The sequence below is a fragment of the Mytilus trossulus genome, chromosome 6 (genome assembly GCF_036588685.1).
Source record: "Mytilus trossulus isolate FHL-02 chromosome 6, PNRI_Mtr1.1.1.hap1, whole genome shotgun sequence".
NCBI classification, from domain to species: Eukaryota; Metazoa; Mollusca; class Bivalvia; order Mytilida; family Mytilidae; genus Mytilus; species Mytilus trossulus.
Genome location: NC_086378.1, coordinates 29,963,969 through 29,990,672, shown reverse-complemented (window position 1 = coordinate 29,990,672; position 26,704 = coordinate 29,963,969). Strand labels below are relative to the sequence as shown.

General features: G+C 31.9%; 1 protein-coding gene across 5 annotated transcripts in view; it reads left to right on the top strand.

Moving 5' to 3' along the window:
* LOC134721084 (solute carrier family 12 member 6-like) overlaps positions 1–26,704 on the top strand; it is a 76,663-nt gene that overhangs the window by 34,111 nt on the left and 15,848 nt on the right. For all 5 annotated transcript variants that reach the window (XM_063583805.1, XM_063583804.1, XM_063583806.1 and 2 more), the window contains 13 exons: positions 4,577–4,720; positions 6,470–6,655; positions 10,793–11,022; positions 11,539–11,744; positions 13,934–14,074; positions 14,383–14,481; positions 17,662–17,719; positions 18,233–18,351; positions 20,982–21,156; positions 22,664–22,762; positions 23,135–23,254; positions 23,725–23,829; positions 26,347–26,435. In XM_063583805.1, coding sequence (XP_063439875.1) covers positions 4,577–4,720; positions 6,470–6,655; positions 10,793–11,022; positions 11,539–11,744; positions 13,934–14,074; positions 14,383–14,481; positions 17,662–17,719; positions 18,233–18,351; positions 20,982–21,156; positions 22,664–22,762; positions 23,135–23,254; positions 23,725–23,829; positions 26,347–26,435 — 1,771 coding nt within the window. The remainder of the gene's footprint in view (positions 1–4,576; positions 4,721–6,469; positions 6,656–10,792; positions 11,023–11,538; positions 11,745–13,933; positions 14,075–14,382; positions 14,482–17,661; positions 17,720–18,232; positions 18,352–20,981; positions 21,157–22,663; positions 22,763–23,134; positions 23,255–23,724; positions 23,830–26,346; positions 26,436–26,704) is intronic.

The following is a 26,704-nucleotide window of genomic DNA, read 5'->3' as shown; positions in this document are numbered from 1 at the left end:
AGTTTTAATAAATCGCACTATATGACTTTCAAACACAATAAGTAGTAGTCATATTAATTGATTATGTGTCTATCAGCTGTTTTGCATTTTATTTTTGTATTTTTAATTTTATTGCCTCTTGCCAATAGGAAGTGTTGGTAACTGCTTCTTGGTATAATAATAGATTTTGTATATGAATATGTTAAAAGCTTTTCCAATGATTATTGCCCTAGTTAATAGATTATATAATATTTGCTTAGTAAGGATAGTTGCTGATTTAATAGATTATATAATATTTGCTTGATAGGGACATCAAATGTTTATTTCTTAGCATTTGTCAATATATATCAAAAGTTTTTAAAAAATCTGTAAAGGGCATACAAAGCATTTTATATTCAATTTGGTATATATTGATTATTCACAAAATACCTTGTTCATGTATTATGTTACTTCACCGTTCTCTAAGAATAGATATTAAAAGTGTCAATAAATTTTAAAATGTATTACCTAAGAATGATAAAAAAATGCTATTGATAAAACCAGTTTGACACTTGCTTAATCTGTGTGATAAAAGATTCCAATAAGGGAAAGAACTCTTTCAGTACCTGTGTGATTTGACAAGATGTCAATCTTCCATAAATATCATAAACCTGAGTGCTATGAGATTCCAATAAGGGAAAGAACTCTTTCAGTACCTGTATGATTTGACAAAACGTCAATAAGGAAAACAATTCTTTCATGACATAAACATGTGTGATATGAAAAGATGCCAATACGGGAAATAACTCTTTTATTACCTGTTAGATTTAGCAATATGTCAATAAGGGAAACAATTCTTTATAACCTGTGTGATAAAAGATGTCAATCAGGGAAATAACTCTTTAATAACCTGTGTGATATAAGATGCCAATAAGGGAAATAACTCTTTAATAACCTGTGTGATATAAGATGCCATTAAGGGAAATAACTCTTTAATAACCTGTGTGATATGACAAGATGCCATTAAGGGAAATTACTCCTTCATAACTTGTGTGATATGACAAGATGTCAATAAGGGAAATAACTCTTTCATAACCTGTGTGATATGACAAGATGTCAATAAGGGAAATAACTCTTTCATAACCTGTGTGATATAAGATGCCATTAAGGGAAATAACTCTTTCATAACCTGTGTGATAAAAGATGTCAATAAGGTAAATAACTCTTTCATAACCTGTGTGATATAAGATGTCACTAAGGGAAATAACTCTTTCATAACCTGTTTGATATAAGATGCCATTAAGGTAAATAACTCTTTCATAACCTGTGTGATATAAGATGCCATTAAGGGAAATAACTCTTTCATAACCTGTGTGATAAAAGATGTCAATAAGGTAAATAACTCTTTCATAACCTGTGTGATATAAGATGCCATTAAGGGAAATAACTCTTTCATAACCTGTGTGATATAAGATGCCATTAAGGGAAATAACTCTTTCATAACCTGTGTGATATGACAAGATGTCAAAAAGGGAAAGAACTCTTCAATAACCTGTGTGATAAAAGATGCCATTAAGGGAAATAACTCTTTCATAACCTGTGTGATATAAGATGCCATTAAGGGAAATAACTCTTTCATAACCTGTGTGATATGACAAGATGTCAATAAGGGAAATAACTCTTTCATAACCTGTGTGATATAAGATGCCATTAAGGGAAATAACTCTTTCATAACCTGTGTGATAAAAGATGTCAATAAGGGAAATAACTCTTTCATAACCTTTGTGATAAAAGATGTCAATAAGGGAAATAACTCTTTCATAACCTGTGTGATATAAGATGCCATTAAGGGAAATAACTCTTTCTTAACCTGTGTGCTTTAAGGTGTCAATAAGTGAAGTAACTCCTTCATAACCTCTGTGATAAAGATGCCAATAAGGGACATAACTCTTTTATTAACATGAATAATGAATGTACATCATGCTTGATAATAGTTGATGAGATAAATGTAACTAGGATATTTCATTTCAGTTTTAAGCTGTCAAAAGTAAGCTACTAATTAATTGAGTTATGCATTCTACTAACAATTTTGATAGAAATGAGTTAATTATTGTTATTTGTTATTTTAACAAAGTTATATATCTTTACTATGAGTTTTCCTGACATATTGAGTGAAACTAATTTCACTTGTTATCAAAGTGTGAGTTTCAGTACTAGCCTGGTATCCTGGCTCACTGCTCCATTCTGACTGAAGCAAAGATGATGCTGAGCCAGGATGCCAGGATATTTTAGTACAGGGCACCATATATAATTTTGTTATCAGGTTCATTTTAAGCTCACATGGCACACAGGGTCAGTTATTTCTATCACTTATTGTCTGTCGTCTGATCATTTCAGATTATTTGGATGAAAATTATAGTAGCTAGGGGCAGTATGATTGTGATTGGTTAGTTTTTTCAAATATATTTTCAGAACATTCAAAAATGTATTGGTGTGATTAATTTCCTAATTACTGCTCAATTTCGAAATTCTTTAAAAATATCTGAAAAATACTGTAAAGTTCCAAGCTATTTGTTGCCAAATTTTGGAGATTGAATGGGTTCATTGTTTTTTTTATCAACATTGGTTAACAATTCAAGTGAACAATATAGGCTTAGCCACTAGTGTGATAATAACTTAATGGATTGGTTTGAACATATATATATCACATTAATTATGCAAACAAAGGTTCAGTTTCTCACTTATACAAGTTTACCATTGCAGGTGCATATTTATTAAAGGTCATAATGTTTGAAAAATGTTTATTAGTTTTTCTTAACACAAAGCCAAATTTGTTGTTACCTCGACAGTAAGCCAAGAAATTAGAAGGTCTACCTGTTGATCATGATCAATTGAAGAAGGTTTACCTGTTGATCGTGATCAATTGAAGAAGGTCTACATGTTGATCATTATCAATTGAAGAAGAAGGTTTACCTGTTGATCATGATCAATTGAAGAAGGTTTTCCTATTGATCATGATCAATTGAAGACGGTCTACCTGTTTATCGTGATCATAAGAAGGAGGTCTACATGTTGATCATGATTAATTGAAAAAGGTTTACCTGTTGATCATGATCAATTGAAAAAGGTTTACATGTTGATCAGGATCATTAGAAGAAGGTCTAAATGTTGATCATGATTAATAGATGAAGGTCTTCATGTTGATCATGATTAATTGATGAAGGTCTACATGTTGATCATGACCATTAGAAGAAGGTCTACATGTTGATCATGACCATTAGATGGAGGTCTACATGTTGATCATGACCATTAGAAGAAGGTCTACATGTTGATCATGATCAACAGATGAAGGTCTACATGTTGATCATGATTAATAGATGAAGGTTTACATGTTGATCATGATTAATTGAAGAAGGTCTACATGTTGATCATGATTAATTGATGAAGGTCTACATGTTGATCATGATTAATTGATGAAGGTCTACATGTTGATCATGATCGATAGATGGAGGTCTACATGTTTGAAGAAGGTAAAATCAGAAGTAAAGCTTATTTGGTTGGCTAAGATGTATAATTTGTTGCCTATATCAACAAGAGAAGACATCACTGTTTTTTTTTCTTCCTCAGCTACTTTGATCTCTCTGTCCTGCAACTTTTTTACTCAGAACCTAAAGATTAATTTGTTCTCTGAATGGCTTTGTTAACACAATTCTTTTATATTTTTTTTATTATTTATAATCTGTAAATAAGTAAGATAATATGGATCAAAATTTTCCAGTATGTTCAAGAAATGAAGACCTTAATGAAACATAACTCTTTACAATCATTGGTGGAAAACTGAATTTCATGATTTCATGATTTTTTTTTCACTCTCTTGTAATATTTAAGTTTTATTGGTATCCATCCGTGTTTATTCAAACAAGAATTTGTTCCTTATTTGTCAAAAAAATCTCCAAAAGCAACAAAATGTTAATGTGTAGAAGAATAAGGAATAATTGTAATATTCTATTTCAGTATTTTACATATTTATATGTTTCAAGCTTCTTAGTGAAAATATTGTGCATATGCCTAAATCTGTTGCTATTTCTACCTTAATGATTCTTAAGCATTTAAGAAATCCCTTTTGCCAAACTAAGCTATTATCATTTATTTGTTATTGTAATGGAATGAATTTTGTCATTTGTAGGGTTTAAGGCTAGGAATGTATAATGCTCATTATTTGATAAAGAATAAAATAATTAAATTTTCACATAGAAATAATTGAGAAGTTCTTTTTGAAAAGTGTTAGTGTTTTAGAATATACCCTTAACATACATGTACATTCCAAGATTATTTGATATATAGCTTTCTACGATACAAGCTTGCTTTTATGTTAATATGGATAAAAGCTTTGAATAAGAAAAAAGAATGAATATCACATGATATCCATGATATCCTTATAGAAATAGTAGGAACAAGGATTTTTCCATCCATTGTCTCAGCATATACAGTTTACAATTTATCTTGAAAGGATTTGCAATCAACTAAATGTTTTTTTGGAAAAACTGTTTGAAAATTTAATACTTACAACAACAAAAAGAATACAGTTATAAAATAACACTATGTTCATGTTTTGCAGGCCAAACTAGGAACATTATTTGGTGTTTATTTACCAACCATACAGAATATATTTGGTGTACTGCTGTTTATCCGTATGACATGGATTGTTGGCATGGCTGGACTGTTTGAGAGTCTAGGAATTGTAGTTATCTGTTGTTTAACAGTAAGTAGTCATGATCTGGGGGAGGGGTTGCTTTGGAAGTCTTAATTATTGTATTTCTTGTGTTACATTCACCATTGTTCAATTAAGGAATGACTGTTATATCATGAATATTTTTTCAGTCTATTAAGAAAAAACATCAAAAATGTGGTGCACACTGAATTACATGCAAAGCAGGTTATTTTAAAGTGTGCACCACATTTTATGTTATTTCATATAGACAGAAAAAATACTACAGTCATTACTTGTAATTTAATTTTAGATTGCATTTTAAGTTGTAGTAAATAATGAAAAAAATGATGACATCACGGTCACATGACAAAATTATGTATATAAGCTGATATTCAAAACACTGTCAGCCAATTAGAAGAAGCGTTACATCCAAAATTAAATTATTTAGTTATAGCATTTAAGTTAGTCTGGACTTAGAATTCAGATAGGACAGACTTTTATGTAACTTTTAAAAATGCAGAATCTGCTTTGGAAAATCTCACAAAATGGCTGATCTGAATATTTGATTTGTCACAAAACTTCTCAACAAATATAGCCAAGTTACAGTCAAGATTTCCCATCTATTAAAAGCCTAAGCATTCATTATTCCTCTTAGTCTATCAACAAAAGTGTTTCAAAAATCTTAAAACAGGTCAAATTGAGGAGCTGTAGTTAACAATGGGAAAGCGGGTCACTCTTATAAATAGGATTTGAAGAACTGTGGATACCAGTGCTTAGAAATTCAATGTGGAAGCAGTCACTCTTATATAGGATACTTTGTATGATGAATGATATCTGTTTTAAAATTTGGTTAATTTTCCCCCTGATGTGCTCTGGAGAATTAGAACAAACCTTGTTAGGCTCAGTTCAATGAAACATTATTTCATTAGAGTAAACATGTGGATTGATTGACAGATTACTGATTAAAGTTAAAATACAATGCAGTCAACTGTTATTACAAGTCAAGTCGTGAAATTAAACTTCACTTGTGTCAATACTTTTGATTGAAGTTAACACATAAAATGGTCATACTATTATCTATATATTTCATTTTTATGGTTGTTCATTTGGCCTTTATGATTCTTCTTTAACAGTTGTTCAATTGGTCTAATTGATTAAGATTTTATGGTTCTTTTTGGCCTAATTGTTTCAGGTTTTAGGGTTAATCATATGGCCTAAATGTTTCAGGTTTTAGGATTGATCATATGGCCTTTATATTTCATTTGGCCTAATTGTTTTATTCCTTTTGTATTTTATTTTCAGGAAATATTGATTGTTGATTGCTTAACGTCCACCACGTGGAAAAATACAAAGTGCACTAAGTCTGTAAAAAAAAACCTGAATTTTATGCTTCAAATGAGTATGCTTATCTGTGTAAAGCAATTTCAAATTCATCACTTATCAACTTCATGCTTACCAAATTTTTTTATATTCATATACAAAATATAAAAAAGAAGATGTGGTATTGCCAATGAGACAACTCTCCACATGAGACTAAAATGACATAGAAATTAACAACTGTAGGTCACCGTACAGCCTTCAACAATGAGCAAAGCCCATCCTGCATATTCAGCTATAAAAGGCCCTGAAATGACAATGTAAAACGTGACTATTTTCTTTACATTTATTTTTTAGAAAATAAAAAATATAACGCCTCTGAATGTTGTATCAGATTCATGCAAGCTTATTAACATTTCTTGTTTATCATCTTCCTGTTTACAGTTGATCGATATAATAGCTTGAATTTTTATTTTATTTTAGACCATGTTAACAGCTATATCTATGAGTGCCATAGCTACAAATGGTGTAGTACCAGCTGGAGGGTCGTATTTCATGATATCCAGAGCTCTGGGTCCAGAGTTTGGTGGAGCTGTGGGGATACTGTTTTATCTAGGGACCACTGTGGCATCATCTATGTACATCATTGGTTCTGTAGAAATTTTGTTGGTAAGTGAATGATCATTGTTGCCTCAAAAACAAGAACATGAATACACTTAAAATATAAGTATATATTTTGTGAAGTCCTGGTTATGGTTAATTAAAGGGTTGGTTGCCGTCGGTCATAATATTTAAATGTTACTGTGGATTCACTATTATTTGATGGATACCAATTTTTCGTGGATTTCATGGGTACAGGTAAACCACAAAATCAAATGTTCAGCAAATTAAAATTTTTCTACAGGCTTGTATGTAGACCAGCAAAACCACGAAATTAAATATCCACGAACATGTAAGTTTTCTTGAATCCACGAAAATTGGTACCCACGAAAATAAATGAATCCACAGTATATAGTTGCTGGAATCGTGTAATATTTTTCATTTAAATTTTCCTCACTTTTTCATCTTTTGAGCTTTAATATATATATATAGAATATGGTATAGTTCACTTACCGAATGACAAATACTTATTTTTGAAGACAGTATAATAACTGATAGTTGGTAACATTCTAGTCCTTTAGTCTTTGGTGGATAGTTGTTTTAGTAGGCATGCAATGATACCACATCTTCTTTTGTTTATAAAACGGTAAACCTTATATTGATTAAAAACCTATAAGCTTAGGTGCTTTCTTGGTTAAATAATGAGAGGTCAAGATAGTTGGTCACATATAGTCTGACCAAATGACTTTTACCACTTGGGTAAGAAATATTGCCATGATATAGTCATTTCAACATCAATAAGGCACACTTGATCACTAGTTCTATAAATCATTGAATGGATTTGATTTTTACTAAGCATTCTTGTTTCCTCAGTTTACAAACCCAACTTCCTAGATTGCTTAGTTTTTGTACCATTGGAAGTGGAATTAAATAAACAAATAACAAATCTGATTTGAAATCAAGCAGTCTATTTTATTATACCCCTGTTCTGACCAAGGTGGGAATTTTTGTTTTCCCTTGTCTGGTATTTACTGGCTCATACTGTTATATAACTTGCAACTTCTTTTAATCCTTTTCGAAAAAAAGTATTTATTACTACTTACAGTTGATATTGATGTCTGTTAGGTAGCTATTAGCTATGTTATTACATTCCATTATAAGAAGAAAAAAAATCAATATTGACCATCTTATAAAATGTCATTCAAAATAGAGTACATTTACAATAATTTATCATGTGAAGGTTATCTATCATATGGACATGATAAGTGACATGATTTATCAGAAGAGACAAGACCATTTCCATACAAAATATTATTCGATAAATTAAGATATTTTTATGCCCCTACTACTATAGTAGAGGGGCATTATGTTTTCTGGTCTGTACGTCCGTTTGTCCATCTGTCTATGTTCGTCGTTCGTTCCGCTTCAGGTTAAAGTTTTTGGTCAAGGTAGTTTTTGATGAAGATGAAGTCCAATCAACTTGAAACTTAGTACACATGTTCCTTATGATATGATCTTTCTAATGTGAATGCCAAATAAGAGTTTTGACCCCAATTTCACGGTCCACTGAACATAGAAATGATAGTGCGAGTGGGGCATCTGTGTACTGGGGACACATTGTCGTTTATATTGCAAAAAATAGTGACAGTAAAGGCTTGAAAAATTAAGATTTATCTTTTAAATCCTAGTAATATGAATATTTACAGCATTTTTAAGATCACAAAGTTTAGCCTCTAATGTATGTCCAATGTTCAGTAATTAGAATACCTGGTAGTAAATTCCAGCAAATATTTGTGAATATATAGTACTTATTGAAATCTCTGAAGTGTATGTGAAATCAATATGCCCCTGTAGTCCTTTGATTTATGTTGAATAAAAGAAAATAGAAGAATTATACATTATTGAAGAAAAATAAAGTCCCAAAAGATCCTTGACCGTTCTTTTATGTCTTTATACAAATGAGTTAGTGATGAAGCCCTTATGTCGTCTGCTGTTGAGAGTTGTATTTTGTTTAGATGGTATGTCACTTAAAATCACCGATATCTCAATCTTCATAGGAGTTGATGGAAAAACATCGGTAAATTTTCCCCTGGACACAAACAACAATAGTAATTGTACATATACATCAGTATACAGTGACAATATTTGACATGTTTATATGGACGGGTCAGTCATTACATAATTAAAAGCTGTAAGTCGTTCTGCGTAGTATTGATTCCTCGTCTATCATGGTCTTTATAAAAGGGGTTGAAGATCTATTTGGTACTAAGAGCATTTAGTTGATATAGTTTAATTACTGTGGATTCAATGTATACTTGGGTACAAAACAATATTCGATGATTGCCGAAAACTTGCTTTTTGTGGATATGTATTTCGTGGTTTTACCAAAGACTCCATACAACCTCTTAAAAAATTTGTCAAAGATTCTCTTTTGTGTTTTACATCTACCCACAAAAACCCATAAAGTGGTATTCAAGAATAATAATGAATCCACAAAAATGAACAGTATTTAGTTCTGTTTTAATATCTTCTGCAATCAAACTTGTGACATGTCATGATTATATATACTATAAAACTTGGTCAACATTCGTTAATCTAGTTGTCTCAGTTTTCTAGTCTTGGAATTACCTCATCAAATTGAAATAGAATCTCATAAAAAAAATCAAGAATCATTAAAATCCAGTATCCTTTGTAATTAAAATTAAATTGAACTTCAATTGACAATAATGCAGTAATTTGATTTCGTTTTTTCTGCACTAAATTTTGGTTAACCATGTTATTTAAGTTTCTAAGGTAGAACTATAGTCAGCAAATTTACATCGAAATCTTTAGATCAAGAAATTATTTTTTTAGATAAAATTAAATATTTTTTTAACTTCCATATGTACCGTATGCAATTAGGCTTTTGACCCGGATTTCATAGTACACTTAACATGAACATGCAATAGGTTAAACATTTTTGTTAAAAGTTTTGTTTTCGAGTAGTTCACATATTCCTTATATACAATATAAACTTAAAAAGATATATGCCAAATAAGATTTTTTTAGCAAAATTAAATCCGTTTTACTGAGCATGAAAATTTGATAGTGTGATCCATGTTGTTCTATGTGCATTTAATCTTGTTCTAGTTAATAATTTCACAAGCCAAAAACTTAGTTGTCACAAGACTCATTTAGACTCAAATCTGCTTGCATAGTTTCACCAGGCAGTCAGAAAAATTGTTTCAAGGAAATCAGGAATACTAGAATTTGTTAATCACTTAGCTTGGTTTCCCTCTAGAAACGATGACAGTGTTACCTATATATCAAATCATCCATGTTTGAACTCTAGAATACTGCCTCTTCATGGTTAATGAGGGGTATTTCAAGAAAGCGTTTGATAAAACATGGAAAATTTTGTCTCTGATGAAATCAACTATTGGCAAATTTATGGAACTTTTGCAAGTTAGGAAAGACTAAACATTATGTAATTTCTTGTAATCACCATATCCCTGTTGCATGTTAACTTGGTGTCGGTAAATTTCATGACACAATGGTTCAACACTGACTTTGAGTGCACCATTGAGATTTACAGGGTTCAGACAAAAATAAAATATTGTAGACAGAAAGGAAACTAATGTTTATCATTGATAATAATGGTGATGGTGGAATACATTAAACAAGTTATATCAAAAAGAAGATGTGGTATGATTGCCAATGAGACAACTATCCACAAAAGACCAAAATGACACAAACATTAACAATTATAGGTCATCATAAACTCAGTTATATTTCATTGTATGTTAAAAGAATTAATGAAGGTGATTTCATCTAGATTCTTATTTTTTTTGATGAGCCATTAAATAAATATAAATACTTTCATTAGAATTTTTTCAGAAACTTCTGTCTGAATAGAATGACTTGGCCCACATCATTAGTAAAAGGGGGTTTCATGAACGACAGAAATATAAGGAAATGGGAAAATCTTTGTTAAATACAGTAAAAGAAGTTTAATACTTGATGTTTGGGTGTTGTTGTGATGGTAATACTCACAACAGTCTGTTCTGATACAGTGTGTTGACGAGGTTGTTTTTAATAACCATGACAACCCATGTGGGTCTTGCAAGTTCTGTTCACACAGGGTTAAATCTTTCCGTCACTTTTATACTAGCAAAATGCTCCTAAATATGCAGATCTTACTAACATTAAATTTTTTTTTACTTTCAGAAATACATGGCACCACAGATATCCTTATTTGGTGATATGACTATAGAAGCCAATGCTTTAAGTAACTACAGAGTGTACGGGACAATGATATTATTGTTGCTAAGTGTCATCGTATTTATTGGTGTCAAATTTGTCAGTAAATTTGCTTCCTTGTCTCTAGCCTGTGTGATATTATCTATATTCTGTATTTATATTGGATTTTTTGTATCAAATGCAGACAGTGGTGTGAAGTAAGTATTTAACAAGTTTTATACAAGGGAGATAACTTTAAAAATACTTGAAATAAAGGGAGTTAAAACCATTCAACTTCTTCTAAACAAGGGGGATAACTTGTGTGAAAAAATATATGATATCCTTTTCAATCGCACAACATATGTTGTTGGAATCACTTTTATCAGTTGTGCTTGAAAACTTAAAGTTTTTAAAGCCAAAAATACAATAAAATATTCTACATCAAATTTTACAAAAAAAACTAAAGTGAAGTTGGGAAACAGCTGTACAGTTAGTATTTACAAATACACAAAAATTTGAACCATTTAAAATTTTATGTTGAGGCCAATTTTTTTTAGCATCAAAATTTTACTAGAGTTTTGGATGTTTTTCAGGGTGTAAAATTCATATTATTATGTTTTAAATGAAATGATTCATTTTTGAAAATTGTTCTTATTTGAAAATTAATTTTCTAAGAAAAAGACTTAACATGTTCTCCGTTTTATGTTAATGGTTTTACTCTGATTTCTTTTCAGCATATGTTTTCTAGGAGATAGACTTTTAACATCGTCAGTGTCATATATAAATGATTCTATGTACTGTAATAAGAACAATGATAGTAGAATATATGCCAAATATTGTAATTTACAAGGAAATGTGACAATTTGTGATGATTACTTCAATGAGCATGAAACAAAAGTGATGGCTGGTATACCTGGCATAGCTAGTGGGGTTATCAAAGGTACGTTTTATTGTTGTCTCTTATACCGGGCGTAGTTAGTGGGGTTATTAAATGTACGTTTGATTATTGTCTCTTATACTGGTCATAGCTAGTGGGGTCATTAGTGGTACGTTTGATTATTGTCTCTTATGCCGGGCATAGCTAGTGGGTTATTAAAGGTACATTTGATTATTGTCTCTCAAACCGGGCATAGCTAGTGGGTTATTAAAGGTACGTTTGATTATTGTTTGCTTGTATTGCTTGTTGTTGGTTAAAAGATCAAATGCAAATCTTAGGCCGTAGTTTTTTTATTTTTAGTTTTACGAACCCTCCTACCCTAATTTTTGCCAAATAGGAAAAAAAAAAAATTAAAAATGTTGATTTTTATTTATTTTTTCTCCTCCGACCCAGTGTTTTTCATGCAAAAAAAATTAAATTTTAGTTCATAACTGCATGAAAGAATCTAAATTTATGCTCTTGGTGATTTAGTAAGTTGTTGCACATTGATTTTCAATTCAAACCTTGTCAAGAAAAAACAAATAGTTGTTACACTAGTAGAAAATCTCCTGGTGAAATAAAAAAAAAATATTTTGATATTGACGGTTGGTATTAAAAAAAAAATCAGCAGCAGCAGTTGTTTTTTTTGTTGTTTTTTTTCTTCCTCCTACCCATTGGTTTTGTCAAACAAATTCTTAAAACTAAAAATATAACAACTATGGCCTTACAGAAAAGTTTTACTGCTATGAATTGAGAAATTATTGCTTGCATTTATTATTGCAATTGTGTCATTTTAGACTGAAATGCGATTACAATTTTTGCGATATTGAGAAAAACCCTATTTTACTCCTATAAAATATTTCAAAATGCAAATTTGAATTATTGGGATTATAACAATTTTTTTTGGAATGATAAAATCATTGCTATAATTTCTGAATTTACACAGTGTCTCATCTCAGTGAATCAACAAATAATTATACCCCCACTTTCCGCTTTAAAAAAGGGGGGTATACTGTTTTACCTCTGTCTGTCTGTCCGTCCGTCCATCCGTCAGTCAGTCAATCCCATGAAACTTTCGTCACATTTTTCTCAGGAACTACAATACAAGGATTTCTGAAATTTGGTTTCAGGGTTTATCTAAGTCAGCTATACCGCGTGATGCGTTTTCAGATTGATCACTTGACAACTTCCTGTTTACCGAAAACTTGTATGATTTTACACATGATAGCCAAGTTGAAAATTTTCGTCACATTTTTCTCAGGAACTACAATACAAGGATTTCTGAAATTTGGTTTCAGGGTTTATCTAAGTCAGCTATACCGTGTGATGCGTTTTCAGATTGATCACTTGACAACTTCCTGTTTACTGAACACTTGTATGATTTTACACATGATAGCCAAGTTGAAAATTTTCGTCACATTTTTCTCAGCAACTACAATACAAGGGTTTCTGTAATTTTGTTTCAGGGTTTATCTAAGTCAGCTATACCATGTGATGCGTTTTCAGATTGATCACTTGACAACTTCCTGTTTACCGAACACTTGTACGATTTTACACATGATAGCCAAGTTGAAAATTTTCGTCACATTTTTCTCAGGAACTACAATACAAGGATTTCTGAAATTTTGTTTCAGGGTTTATATAAGTCAGCTATACCGTGTGATGCGTTTTCAGATTCATCACTTGACAACTTCCTGTTTACCGAACACTTGCATATTTTTACTCTATTTAATATTATCCACTTGCGGCGGGGGTATCATCAGTGAGCAGTAGCTCGCAGTTTACTTGTTGTTGTAGAATGAGACGGTATGATAGCCAATGAGGCAACTATCCACCTAAGTTCAAATGATGAAGATTAAAGTATTTATTTAGGTCACTGTACAGCCTTCAACAATGAGAAGAATCTATACCATACTGTCAGCTATAAAAGACCAAGACAAGAAACATGAAACAATTCAAATGAGAAAACTAGCAACCTAAATTATACAATACAATTAATGAAAAATAAATATGACCGACAAGAACCAATGACGACCTGACTCAGTTATAGGTGCCTGGCTTAAAACATGAGGCACATACAGGAAGTGTGGATTTAAAATGATGGGAAAAAAAATAACACCTTTCAATGATATGAAGTCTAAAATTATGATTGGAAAAAAATCAGTTTTTGTAGAATTGAAACTTTAATAATACTCAGATGAATTGTTTTGTAGATAATTTGTTCAGTAGATATACAATGAAAGACCGAGTGATTGGTCAGGAGACCCACGGTAATCGTCTGTATGGAGAAGTTGTGGCAGATATAACTTCCAGTTTTATGGTGCTGATGGCCATTTATTTCCCATCTGTTACTGGTAGGTATTATGGGTAATTAGGCTCTAAGGAGTCTCAGCAAATGACATGCATTTCCAAAATATACTCACTCATTTAGCCAAGATATCTGCACCAAGGCTAGCCTTAAAATACTTGGTTTTAGCTTTCAAAGACTTTTAATTATCTACATTTTATTACTCCAACCGGTTTCACATCTTTGTGATAATCATGGATGATAATGAAAATTAAACCAAACTTACTTTTAATTCATTACTGTTACTTAAGTAAAAAGGTACATATTACAAAAAACAATTTCTTATTTCTAAACATGACATTTTTATTGTTACAGGTATAATGGCTGGATCCAACAGGTCAGGTGACTTAGCTGATGCCTCCCGTTCTATTCCAGTAGGAACTATCTGTGCCATAATAACTACTTCTTTTGTCTGTATCCTTTATTTAAATCTTATCAAAAAATAATTCAGTGTGTTCTATTTTGTGATTTGGACCTTAAACTTAGAATATCCTGCCAGCTTTGAAGTATGGACCCTTTGATAAAATATTTTAACCAGTTGAGTGAGGAAAATGTTTTATTCATAATTTCCTCCAGCTAAAATGGAATTTAGAATTGAATTATAAGGAATAACTGTTACATTTCTCATCACTTGGCGTCCGTCGTCATCCTTGTCCGTCTTCGTTAACTTTTACAAAAATCTTCTTCGCTGAAACTACTGGACTAAATTAAACCAAACTTGGCCACAATCATCAATTGGGTATCTAGTTTAAAAAATGTGTGGCGTGACCCAGAAAACCAACCAAGATGGCCGCCATGGCTAAAAATAGAACATAGGGGTAAAATGCAGTTTTTGGCTAATAACTCAAAAACCAAAGCATTTAGAGCAAATCTGACAGGGTAATATTGTTGAGCAGGTCAAGATCTATCTTCCCTGAAATTTTCAGGTAAATCCGACAACCAGTTGTTGGGTTGCTACCCCTGAATTGGTAATTTTAAGGAAATTTTGCTGTTTTTGGTTATTATCTTGAATATTATTATAGATAGAGATAAACTGTAAACAGCAATAATGTTCAGCAAAGTAAAATTTACAAATAAGTCAACATTACCAAAATGGTCAGTTGACCCCTCTAGAAGTTATTGCCCTTAATAGTCAAGTTTTATCCATTTTTAGCTCACCTGGCCCGAAGGGCCAAGTGAGCTTTTCTCATCACTTGGCGTCCGTCGTCTGTCGTCGTCCGTCGTCGTCTGTCGTCGTCCGTCGTCGTCGTCGTCCTGCGTCCGGCGTTAACTTTTACAAAAATCTTCTCCTCTGAAACTACTGGGCCAAATTTAACCAAACTTGGCCACAATCATCATTGAGGTATTTAGTTTGAAAATTGTGTCCGGTGACCCTGCCAACCAACCAAGATGGCTGCCATGGCTAAAAATAGAACATAGGGGTAAAATGCAGTTTTTGGCTTATAACTCAAAAACCAAAGCATTTAGAGCAAATCTGACAAGGGTGAAATTGTTTATCAGGTTAAGATCTATCTGCTCTAAAATTTTCAGATGAATCTGACATTCCGTTGTTAGGTTGCTGCCCCTGAATCGGTAATTTTAAGGAAATTTTGCTGTTTTTGGTTATTATCTTGAATATTATTATAGATAGAGAAAAACTGTAAACAGCAATAATGTTCAGCAAAGTAAGATCTACAAATAAGTCAACATGACCAAAATGGTCAGTTGACCACTGTAGGAGTTATTGCCCTTTATAGTCAATTTTTAACCATTTTTTGTAAATCTTAGTTATCTTTTAGAAAAATCTTCTCCTCTGAAACTACTGGGCCAAATTAATTGAAACTTGGCCACAATCATCTTTGGGGTATCTTGTATAAAAATTGTGTCCGGTAACTCGGCCAACCAACCAAATTGGCGGCCATGGCTAAAAATAGAACATGGGGAAAATGCAGTTTTTGGCTTATAACCCCAAAAACAAAGCATTAAGAGCAAATCTGACAGAAGTAAAATTGTTGATCAGGTCAAGATCTATCTGCCCTAGAATTTTCAGATGAATTGGATCATAGGTTGTTAGGTTGCTGCCCCTAAATTGGTAATTTTGAGGACATTTTGCTGTTTTTTTGTTATTATCTTGAATATTATTATAGATAGAGATAAACTGTAAGCAGCAATAATGTACAGTAAAGTAAGAACTAAAAATAAGTCAAAATGACTAAAATAGTCAAATGACCCCCTGAGGAGTCATTGCCCTTCATAGTCATTTTTTAACAATTTTCACAAAATTTGTAGATTTTTACTAACATTTTCCACAGAAACTACTGTTATAGATAGAGATAATTGTAAGCAGCAAAAATGTTTATTAAAGTAAGATCTTCAAAAACATCACCATCACCAAAACACAATTTTGTCATGAATTCATTTGTGTACAATGTTTAATATTAGCATAGACCAAGGTGAGCGACACAGGCTCTTTAGAGCCTCTAGTTCGTAAATCTTAAGAATCTTTTACAAAAATCTTCTCCTCTGAAACTACTGGGCTAAATTAATCCAAACTTGGCCACAATTATCTTTGGGGTATCTAGTTTAAAAAATGTGTGGCGTGACCTGGCCATCCAACCAAGATGGCCGCCATGGCTACAAATAGAACATAGGGGTAAAATGCAGTTTTTGGCTTATAATTCAAAAACCAAAGCAATAAGAGCAAATTTGACATGTTATAAAATTGTTTATCAGGTCAAGATCTATCTGCCCTTAAATTTTCAGATGAATCCTACAACTGGTTGTTGGGTTGCTGTCCCTGAATTGGTAATTTTAAGGAAATGTTGCTGTTTTTGGTTATTACCTTGAATATTATTATAGATAGAGATAAACTGTAAACAGCAATAGTGTACAGCAAAGTAAGACCTAAAATAAGTCAACATAACCAAAATGGTCAATTGACCCCCTAAGGAGTTATTGTTCTTTATAGTCAATTTATAACAATTTTCATAAAATTTGAAAATTTTTACTAACATTTTCCACTGAAACTACTGGGCCAAGTTCATTATAGAAAGAAATAATTGTAAGTAGCTAGAATGTTCAGTAAAGTAAGATGTACAATCACATTACCATCACCAAAACACAATTTTGTCATGAATCCATTTGTGTCCTTAGTTGAATATTCACATAGACCAAGGTGAGCGACACAGGCTCTTTAGAGCCTCTAGTTTATGTCTTATTCAAAATAAAATTCAAATATAGTGGGTTATTCAGTGTGCACCACATTTTTTATGTTATTTCTTCATAGATAGAAAAAATATTATATTGCAGTCATTCCTTAAAGAAAAAAAAATATACAGTTAATAATGTGTTGTCTTGATTCAGTTTTGTCTACTCTGAGAGTCATGGAATTCAATGTGTGTGAAACAAGCATACATTTATATGTTTTAGTCTATTTCAATCAATACAATTTTTACCACACTCAAAAGTATGAAAAAAATAATACCAAGTACCAGTACAATATTTGATAAATAAAGACTTGAGGTATTACTACTTTGAAAATTGTCTACTAATTAGGTAAAATGTAAGATCATTTCAAAGATAGCATCACAGATAAATTCTTTAACCTGAATTCAGATTTAACTTCTGTGATATTCTTTGCTGCCATTATAGAAGGAGACCTCATGAGAGATAAGTATGTGTAATTTTGATGAAATTATAGATTGATTGTTTGCTTGATAATGTCCAGTGGAAAATATATCTTTGATATTCAAAAACAAATCAATAATGTTAGAATAATGTCAAGCAGAGAAATTTTGAAATGAGACAGTCACGTTTTCAAATATTATTGAAGCAGACATTGACTATGAAGAGGTCAGTGAAGATAAAGCAGCAGGATTGGTTCCTCAAATATGTCAAAATATAAAGGAAAAAACTTTTCAAAATAAATGGTCAATCAAAGTAAATATAACTGAAAACAAATGATTAAAAGGAAGACAAAAATTACAGCACTACATGACTACAATGCACTGAATACTTTTAATGATAAATAAATAGCAAACATGGTTATAACTGAAAATCAATTCAATATTACAACATTTATTTTAATGAAGTCAGAATTTCCATAATTATTTTATTTATTATTTTTCTTCTCTTTGTAAAACAAATGTTTAAAAGGATAAGTTTAATGCTTTGTAAATATTTTCAGATTTGGTGAAAGTATAGATTCTGGTTTGGTTGTAGCTAAATTGTCATGGCCAAATGAATGGGTCATTTTGATTGGTTCATTCTTGTCCACTCTTGGAGCGGGTTTACAGAGTTTAACAGGTTTGTAGAGGGATCTAGGAACATTCATAGTAAAATATATAATATATAAATCCTAATCTTAGAAATATGTAAATGAATAGCTAGAAAACTGATGAAAATACATACTAGACATCGAAAAAGGAATGAACGTTTTGTTCCCTCTGCCCTATGAAAAGAGCCAAAATTTAGCCAATCAAAATATGTCATTTTAACGTGAAGTATAATAAAATCAAATGACAAAATCGATAGCTCAAACACATCAAACCAATGGGACAATATCCCTAATGCGCCTTCAAATAAGAGAAACTCAAAAGTCATGTGTAAACAAAAAATCTCTGTGTAATATATTTGACACATTTCTATGATAAACAAAAGACTGAGCTGAACCATTTGTGTTAATTAGAAAGTAGGGGAACACAGAATAAATGTGTTAAAACTATGGAGCTTTTAAATGTGTTCAAAGTATTAAATTTTCAAAGATCTTATTGTGTAAAAAATAGGATTTTTTACCACGAGGAGCCACATCACAAAAGGATACTCGGGGTTTGCTAATTTACAGAAAAAGTAATCTAACGTTGTACCCCGAAAAATTTAACCACATATGTGAAAATGTCTCAGCTTTGAAACGAGCCATCATACCTATATATCCAAGTCAACGATATGGACTGAGCAACAGAAGAAAACATTACCATTACCGCCTATGTAGAAACTAATACGCATCTTGAACCAAATGGATAACAACTGTCATATTCCTGACTTGGTACAGGCATTTTCTTGTGTAAAAAAAGGCGGATTAAACCTTGTTTTATAGCTAGCTAAACCTATCACTTGTATGACAGTCACATCAAATTTCATTATATTGACAACAATGTTTGAACAAAACAAACAGACATAATAGGTTAAAATGTCAAAAATAGATAAGTGACTAGTTTTCTCTGAACTATCAGAAAAATTTTATAACCTTCATAACCTTAAAATAATTATGCTCAGTCGAAGTGTCATGTAGTATACCATTTGTCAAGTATTTTGGATGTGTTTGTTCTGTTCAGTATAATATACACTCAATACACTACTGTCAAAGCTTGAGAAGTAGATTTAACTAGACAAAGTGATGACCCCCCCTTCCATGCTCTGAAGTAACTATTATATCAATGTCAATGTAGGCCTTTCTTTGAGATATTATTATGTCTGGGAGAGAGACAGTGATGCCCCCAGATGCAAAGTGTTATTTTAGGATAAACAAAGTTGAGCATGGGATCACATAGGTCTATGATTCAATGTAGGAAGAGTTATCTGGAAACGCTACACAGCTTCTTTTGCATACTATTTCTGTACTAAAAATTTGTAGTTCTGGAAATCTACTTTTAAAATTCAGTACTTTTTTGTTACTCTAAAGTTATTGTAATATTTAGGTACCTGTATTTTACAGTACTTTATTTGTACTTGAAATCTAGGTACCGTACTACAGATATCTGGTTACTACCGTTACATTTTCAGCATTTTGAAAGTTTTTCATTTTGAAATCTCTTAAAGTTATGATTTTCAATCATGGAATATTGTATTATTTCTGTACCAAAATATTAAGTACAAATCAATTACCGTAAATTACAAATACCTAAATATAACAATAGTTTTAAAATAAAGAAATAGTACTAAATATTAAAAGTAAATTTCCAGTACTCCATTTTTTTAGTACAGAAGTAGAACCTCTGCAAAAGTAGCTGTGTATGCACTTCTTATGCATGAATAAACTCCAAAAATGACAAAGTTCAACTATCTCTAAAAAGAGCAAATATTAATTTAACATCAAAACCGTGACCACATGCATATAATGCACACCTTCAATATATGTACAAACAGCCAGTAAAGTAAAAGCTTCCTAGTCTTCAAACTGTAGGAAGAGTTATCTGGAATAGCTAAATGCCCATAATGGGAAGGACAGACGGACAGACATAGGTAAAACAATAGTGGGCAAAAATATTATTTACCTACTATTTTTAAAATGCATTAAGTTTGACTGAAAAATGTAGAACTCAGCAAATATTACAAAAAATCGGCTGACAGGAAAATAAACTCATTGTTATAAACTCAATGTACAGAAAAATATGTTATTTTGACTTTAGTTCCATTATTAGAATAACTTCTTTTAGTAAACTTCATGTAACAATTAACAATGGGAAATGCGTTGAAAAAATAATCTTTTTAAGACTATGGTATCAGTAGAAACCAAATTTGGCAACAACAGTTAGAGCAGTGTTGTTGTTGTTAGTGCATTGGACTACTAACACAAAGGTTTCTGGTTCGATTCCTGTTTCGGGATGAATATTTCAGGGACTGAATTTTCAGCTCTCCCTTGACACCATTTGCGAGTATGGTCTGAGGAAATAATGACAGTCCGTCGGAAAGAGATGATAAATGGGTGACCCGTGTTAAGAGAGAGCCATATCTCTTGCATGTAAAAGACACCCATGTAGATTTCTAAAAAGGGCAGGCTTATGCTGCTACAAGGCACCAGCAAAGTGGAAAGGGATTAATATAAGTTGCAAAACTTGTTTCCCAATAGACAATAAATAAATATGTTTAAATAAAAAACGAGAGCTAGATGGGTTTGTTATTAAGCAAGAATTTAAACAATGTCATTTTATTTTCAGGTGCTCCCAGATTATTACAAGCCATAGGGTGTGACGGTGTACTGCCTTTCCTGAATATCTTCAGTGTAACCACTAAGAGGGGAGAACCATTCAGGGCTCTAGTTATGACTGTGTTGATATCAGAGATAGGCATCTGTATAGCAAACTTAGATTATGTTGCTCCTATTATTACAATGTAAGTTGATATCATAGAATATTATATATATCGCTATTTTGTGCATTTTTCCTTTGATCTTATTTTTGTGATAATTTTTCATATCATGCTACTTGCTTGAGATGGAAAATTATCGCTAGAAACTAAGCAGGCACGTGGCGTTGCTAAAGAGATTGACATAAAATTGACAACGTCCTCATAGGTAAAATAGCGATAAACAAATTACCATTGGTCATCTCAACTAGATTGCCTTTCTTGATTTGGCTGTCCTGGCTCAAGCGAGAAAATCAATCTTGTTGAGATGATCAGATATAATCTATTTTTATAATTATAATTATAATCAAGTATTCTGCATATTGCTTTTCAAAATGCACTAAGATAAAAGCTGTAAGGCACAGTTTGAATCAATTTGCCCGTTGTAGATAAAAATTGTATATGGATGGTCAAATCATTTGACATATACAACAGATTTTGTTCTCAGTTTGTTGAGCTGAGCAGAAGGATAAAGAAGTGGGGATTAAGATTCAAAGAAAAGCCAGTTCTTTTTGTGTCTCTTTGCACTGTAGATTAAGATTACTGACAAAACAAGTTCATGTTCAAGCTTAAAATATGCTATGAAAACATTTTTAACCGGATTTTTGTGACAAAAATGTCGGTTATTAAATTGGGGATGCTCGGCGGGCGGGCGGCAGGGCGGTCGGTCGGTCGGGTGGGCGGCAATCAAATGTTGTCCATGCATTAACTCAAGAACCGTTCAACCAAAGCTTTTAAAATTTTAATATGTTGTTACTGACAACTAAATGAAGGTCAAGTTCAATAATGGCCATTTTGACTTTTACCGTTCAGGAGTTATGGTTCTTGAAAGATTGAAAAATGGCGTTTCCAGTCGTGTCCGTGCATTTACGCATGAACTGTTCTACCAAAGCTTCCCAAATTATAATATGTTGTTACTGGTGACAAAATGGAGGTAAAGTTCAATAATGACGATTTTGACTTTTACCGTTCAGGAGTTATGGTTCTTGAAAGATTGAAAAATGGTGTTTCCAGTCGTGTCCGTGCATTTTCTCATGAACCATTCAACCAAAGCTTTTCAAATTTTAATATGTTGTTACTGATGACAAAATAGAGGTCAAGTTCAATAATGATGATTTTGACTTTTACTGTTCAGGAGTTATGGTTCTTGAAAGATCGTAAAATGGTGTTTCCATTCACGTTGTTGCATTTACTCACAAACCATTCAATCTAAGCTTTTCAAATTTTAATATGTTGATACTGATGACAAAATAGAGGTCAAATTTGATATTGACAATTTTCACTTTCACCAATCATCAGTAATGGTTCTTGTGATATTGCCAGGACACAAATAAATGCTAATAAATTCGGTTTGCTGTCGTTGTGACAGCCTCTTGTCTTATCCTGATATTATTTACAATCTTGTACAGCTTCAAACGATTTTGCATTTGTAATGTGGTTGAAAGTTTGCCTCTTTGTTACAATGTTTTAAACATGTTTTGCACTTTTGTTACAGGTTTTTCCTGATGTGTTACGGGTTTGTTAACATGGCCTGTGCTTTACAAACATTATTAAGAACACCAAGTTGGAGGCCTAGATTCCAGTTTTATCATTGGTAAAAATCTAAAAGAATGAATTGATTATCTAATAGACTGCAACATAGTTTCAGTAAAAATTTTGAGACCATCAATAAAATATATTACTGACAACACTTCTTTCTTTTTGTTTTGTAGAATATAAGAAATAAGTTCATGTAATTTGGAAAGGAAACAAGGAATTTTCCATACATAATCTTAATATAATTCAAATGAGATTCATGCTGAAAAAAAAACAATATGGAAGATAGCAGGCATAAATAAGCCAAATCTTTTTTTAGAAATTTTACCTTTTTTTACCCAACACTTCCACAAAAATTATCACAAGTAATAAAACATGCCAAACGTTAAATAGGGCAGTCATAATTATTTCTTGTATAATATGATTTCAGGACTCTATCATTACTGGGATTGGCATTGTGTATAACATTGATGTTCATCTCTAGTTGGTACTATGCATTGACCGCCATTGTTATAGCAGCTTTAATCTACAAATATATTGAATATAAAGGGTAAGCACATTTATGATGGATTTTTTGTGAACATTTTCAGATGTAATTTCTGATTTCTTCTCCAAGTAATTAATCTCATGCTATTACATTTTATTTTATCTAGATTGAATATAAAGTAGCTGGAAGAATAAATCAGACATATAAACTTGTATTGCTCTACATGTAGAATCGTCTGTGTTACGATGATTGATCAACGGAAATGAAACAGTAAAAATATTTCATACTTGAAAAGGCTGAGAAATATTACCATATCAAGACTTTACAAAACACTGAACATGGATTAAACTTTTTTAACAAAGTTCAAAAATGTGAATGCAAATGTATTTAATGCATAACGATTCGTCCAAAGCAAACTTTTAAGTAAGCTTAAGCGTTTGAAAATTGAAACCAGAAGTGTACGCCCCATATCAGCCTTTGGGCCAATACAGCTTTTTTGTGATAGATTTACACAGTGACATGATTATTTATAGGGCAGAGAAGGAATGGGGAGATGGTATACGAGGTTTAGCTATGTCTGCTGCCAGGTATTCATTACTGAGGCTCCAACAGGGACCACCACATACTAAAAACTGGAGGTATGTCTTTTTTTTAATTTTTAACCGAATTTTTGGGAAAGAAATGTGGGTTATTGATTTGCAGATGGACGGCGGGCGGTTGGGTGGGCGGCAATCAAATGTTGTCCGTGCATTTACTCATGAACCGTTAAACCAAAGCTTTTAAAATTTTAATATGTTGTTACTGACAACTAAATGAAGGTCAAGTTCAATAATGGCGATTTTGACTTTTACTGTTCATGAGTTAAAGTTCTTGAAAGATCATAAAATGGCGTTTCCATTGTTGCATTTACTCATGAACCATTCAATCTAAGCTTTTCAAATTTTAATATGTTGATACTGATGACACAATGGAGGTCAAATTTGATATTGACGATTTTCACTTTCACCATTCATCAGTAATGGTTTTTGTGATATTGCCAGGACACAAATAAATGTTAATAAATCCGGTTTGTGACAGCCTCTTGTTAGTTATAAATCACGAAAGGGATTCAAAGACTAAGTTGTTTACTGTAACAAGTCTTGCTGACAATTTTCTACATTCTAGCCTCTACTATCATAACTATGGTTTCATAAATACTCGATAGATACTTTATTTTGCTGATTGCTATGGTATAGTTGAAAAAAATCTTGTAACACTGTTGTCAGGAACTACTGTGATGAGTGACTTTATAATTGGTCAGCAACTTAATGACATGTAACATGTGAGCACCTATTTGATCTGTTGGTCACATGCTTGCTGAATGAATTGACTTCATATTGGGTCAGCAGCTTTCCAGTGTTAAGCTGCTATGTGTGAGCACTTGTCAGATACTTACTTCCTATGGCTTATACTTTGCAATTAAATGAGGGTGTTATTAGCACAACAAAATGTGCAACTGAATGAACATAATATACATAAAGAAAACTTTTTATATGCTAAAAATAACTGAAATCATGAATTGTTATCAAAAGATGTTTATCAACAATTTTGAATACCGTATAGCGGGTTTTTTTCGTGGGTGTAAATTTTCGCGATTGAGGGGCAACAAGGTATACGAAAAATTTTAGCGGTTTTTATTTTGGCGGATTTATAATTCCCAATAAAATATTTTGGCTGTACCTAAAATCATGTAAAAAAAAGTTGTACAAATTGACAGGAAGAAAACATTTGAAACATCTGTGTTGTAGTTCTGTATAAATACAAGAAATTAAAAGAAATGATGATTTTAATAGTAAAAATATAAACATTTGGTAATTGGAAACAATATTTTAGTTAAAACACATGTCTTGAATAGTTCAATATTTACAGATATATCTTTGAATTACTTGTCTCGTGACATTTTTGATAGCGGAAGTACATCTTCAAGATATTCATCCAGGGCGCCACTAATACCTGTTTCACGGAATCCACCATGGACAATATCCGGATTGTTTTTTATGTGTTGGAACATCTGTACTAACCATTTTGCTGATAATGGTTTAAGTCTTGTTAGAGACAAATCAACCGGCACAATAGGTTCATTTTCGGAATCAACAATTTCTTTTCCATCCAACTGTTTAATGATTTCATTAGAATACCATTGTTCAAATAAGTTACCCATTTTATTTTTTAATGCTTTTTGTACACTAACATCTAGCAGTTGTAATCTGTCTGTGCAACATGGTGGGACAAACACGACTTTAATGTTTTTTTCGTCCAAGAAAGCTAGAAAATCTTCTCCCATCTGAGCTTTAAAGACATCAAATATGCATAGTGCTTTTGATTTGTATTAAGTTTTGCGGAACGTTTGATTTTTCTAATGTACGGTAAAATTATGTTTTTAACATACTCCATTTGTGTATCAGTATTTGCCCAATGGTTATCAGAATGCGTAATGTCCCAGTCAGAAGGAAATTTATAAGTAGGGTGGCATTTGTCAGTTTTTCTGCCATAGATTATCTGAGGAGGAAGAAATTCTCCTAAAAAAAATATAATTATAAGTGAGTTTCTTTATTGTTATTAAATCAAATAAGTGTCTATTGTTATAGTTAATTCTTTTTTCTTACCTGAATGACCTCTGATGTATTAATTACTGATGCAGTTAATCCTTAGAATACCAGTAACAAAGATCAATATTCGTCACAGGTGTTAAAACTTCTTGTAAATGTTAGGGTTGATAAATTATGAAATTGATCGGACCTTTGATGTACTAATTAGGTTATAAAATTATCAATAGGAATTTACTTCTCTTATGTAATTTGACACTAATTATTAAGGGTGAAATACCTGACAAAGTACTTTACACACTTAAATTATTTGACACTATTTAATATAATAAGGGTATACATACCTGAGAGACTGCCAGCTAAACTAAGATATTCCGTTATTGACCTGCGGACCGGATAAAAATTATCGTTTTCACTTTAGTTTTGAGAAAGAACCGAACGTATGCATAAAATTTCGCGGAATTTATTTTTCGCGATTTTCATTTATCTGCCAAAATAAGCGAAAATAAACACCCCTCAAGAATAACCCGCTATACGGTATTTGCATACTCCATTTTTTGTTTGTTTCAGACCACAGTTATTAGTTTTGATGAAAATGGATTCAGCTCTTACACCAAAATATCCCAAAATGGTGAACTTTGCCAGTCAGTTAAAAGCTGGTGAGTAACAAACAGTGTTTTTATGGTACATTTGTTAAAGATTGCAGATTGCAACATATCAAAAGGGACAACCTTGAAAATAAAATGCAATTTAAAATAATAAACCGTATGTGATTGCAAGAGTCTGTCTATTGTTAGCAGGATATTTCCTACACATTTTGACACCGCAATATTCCTTATTGTGTTTACAGTGCAATAGTGGACATTAAGTTTTACCCTTTCCATCTGTACGTACGGCATCCGTATGTACAGACAGCACAATAGACAAA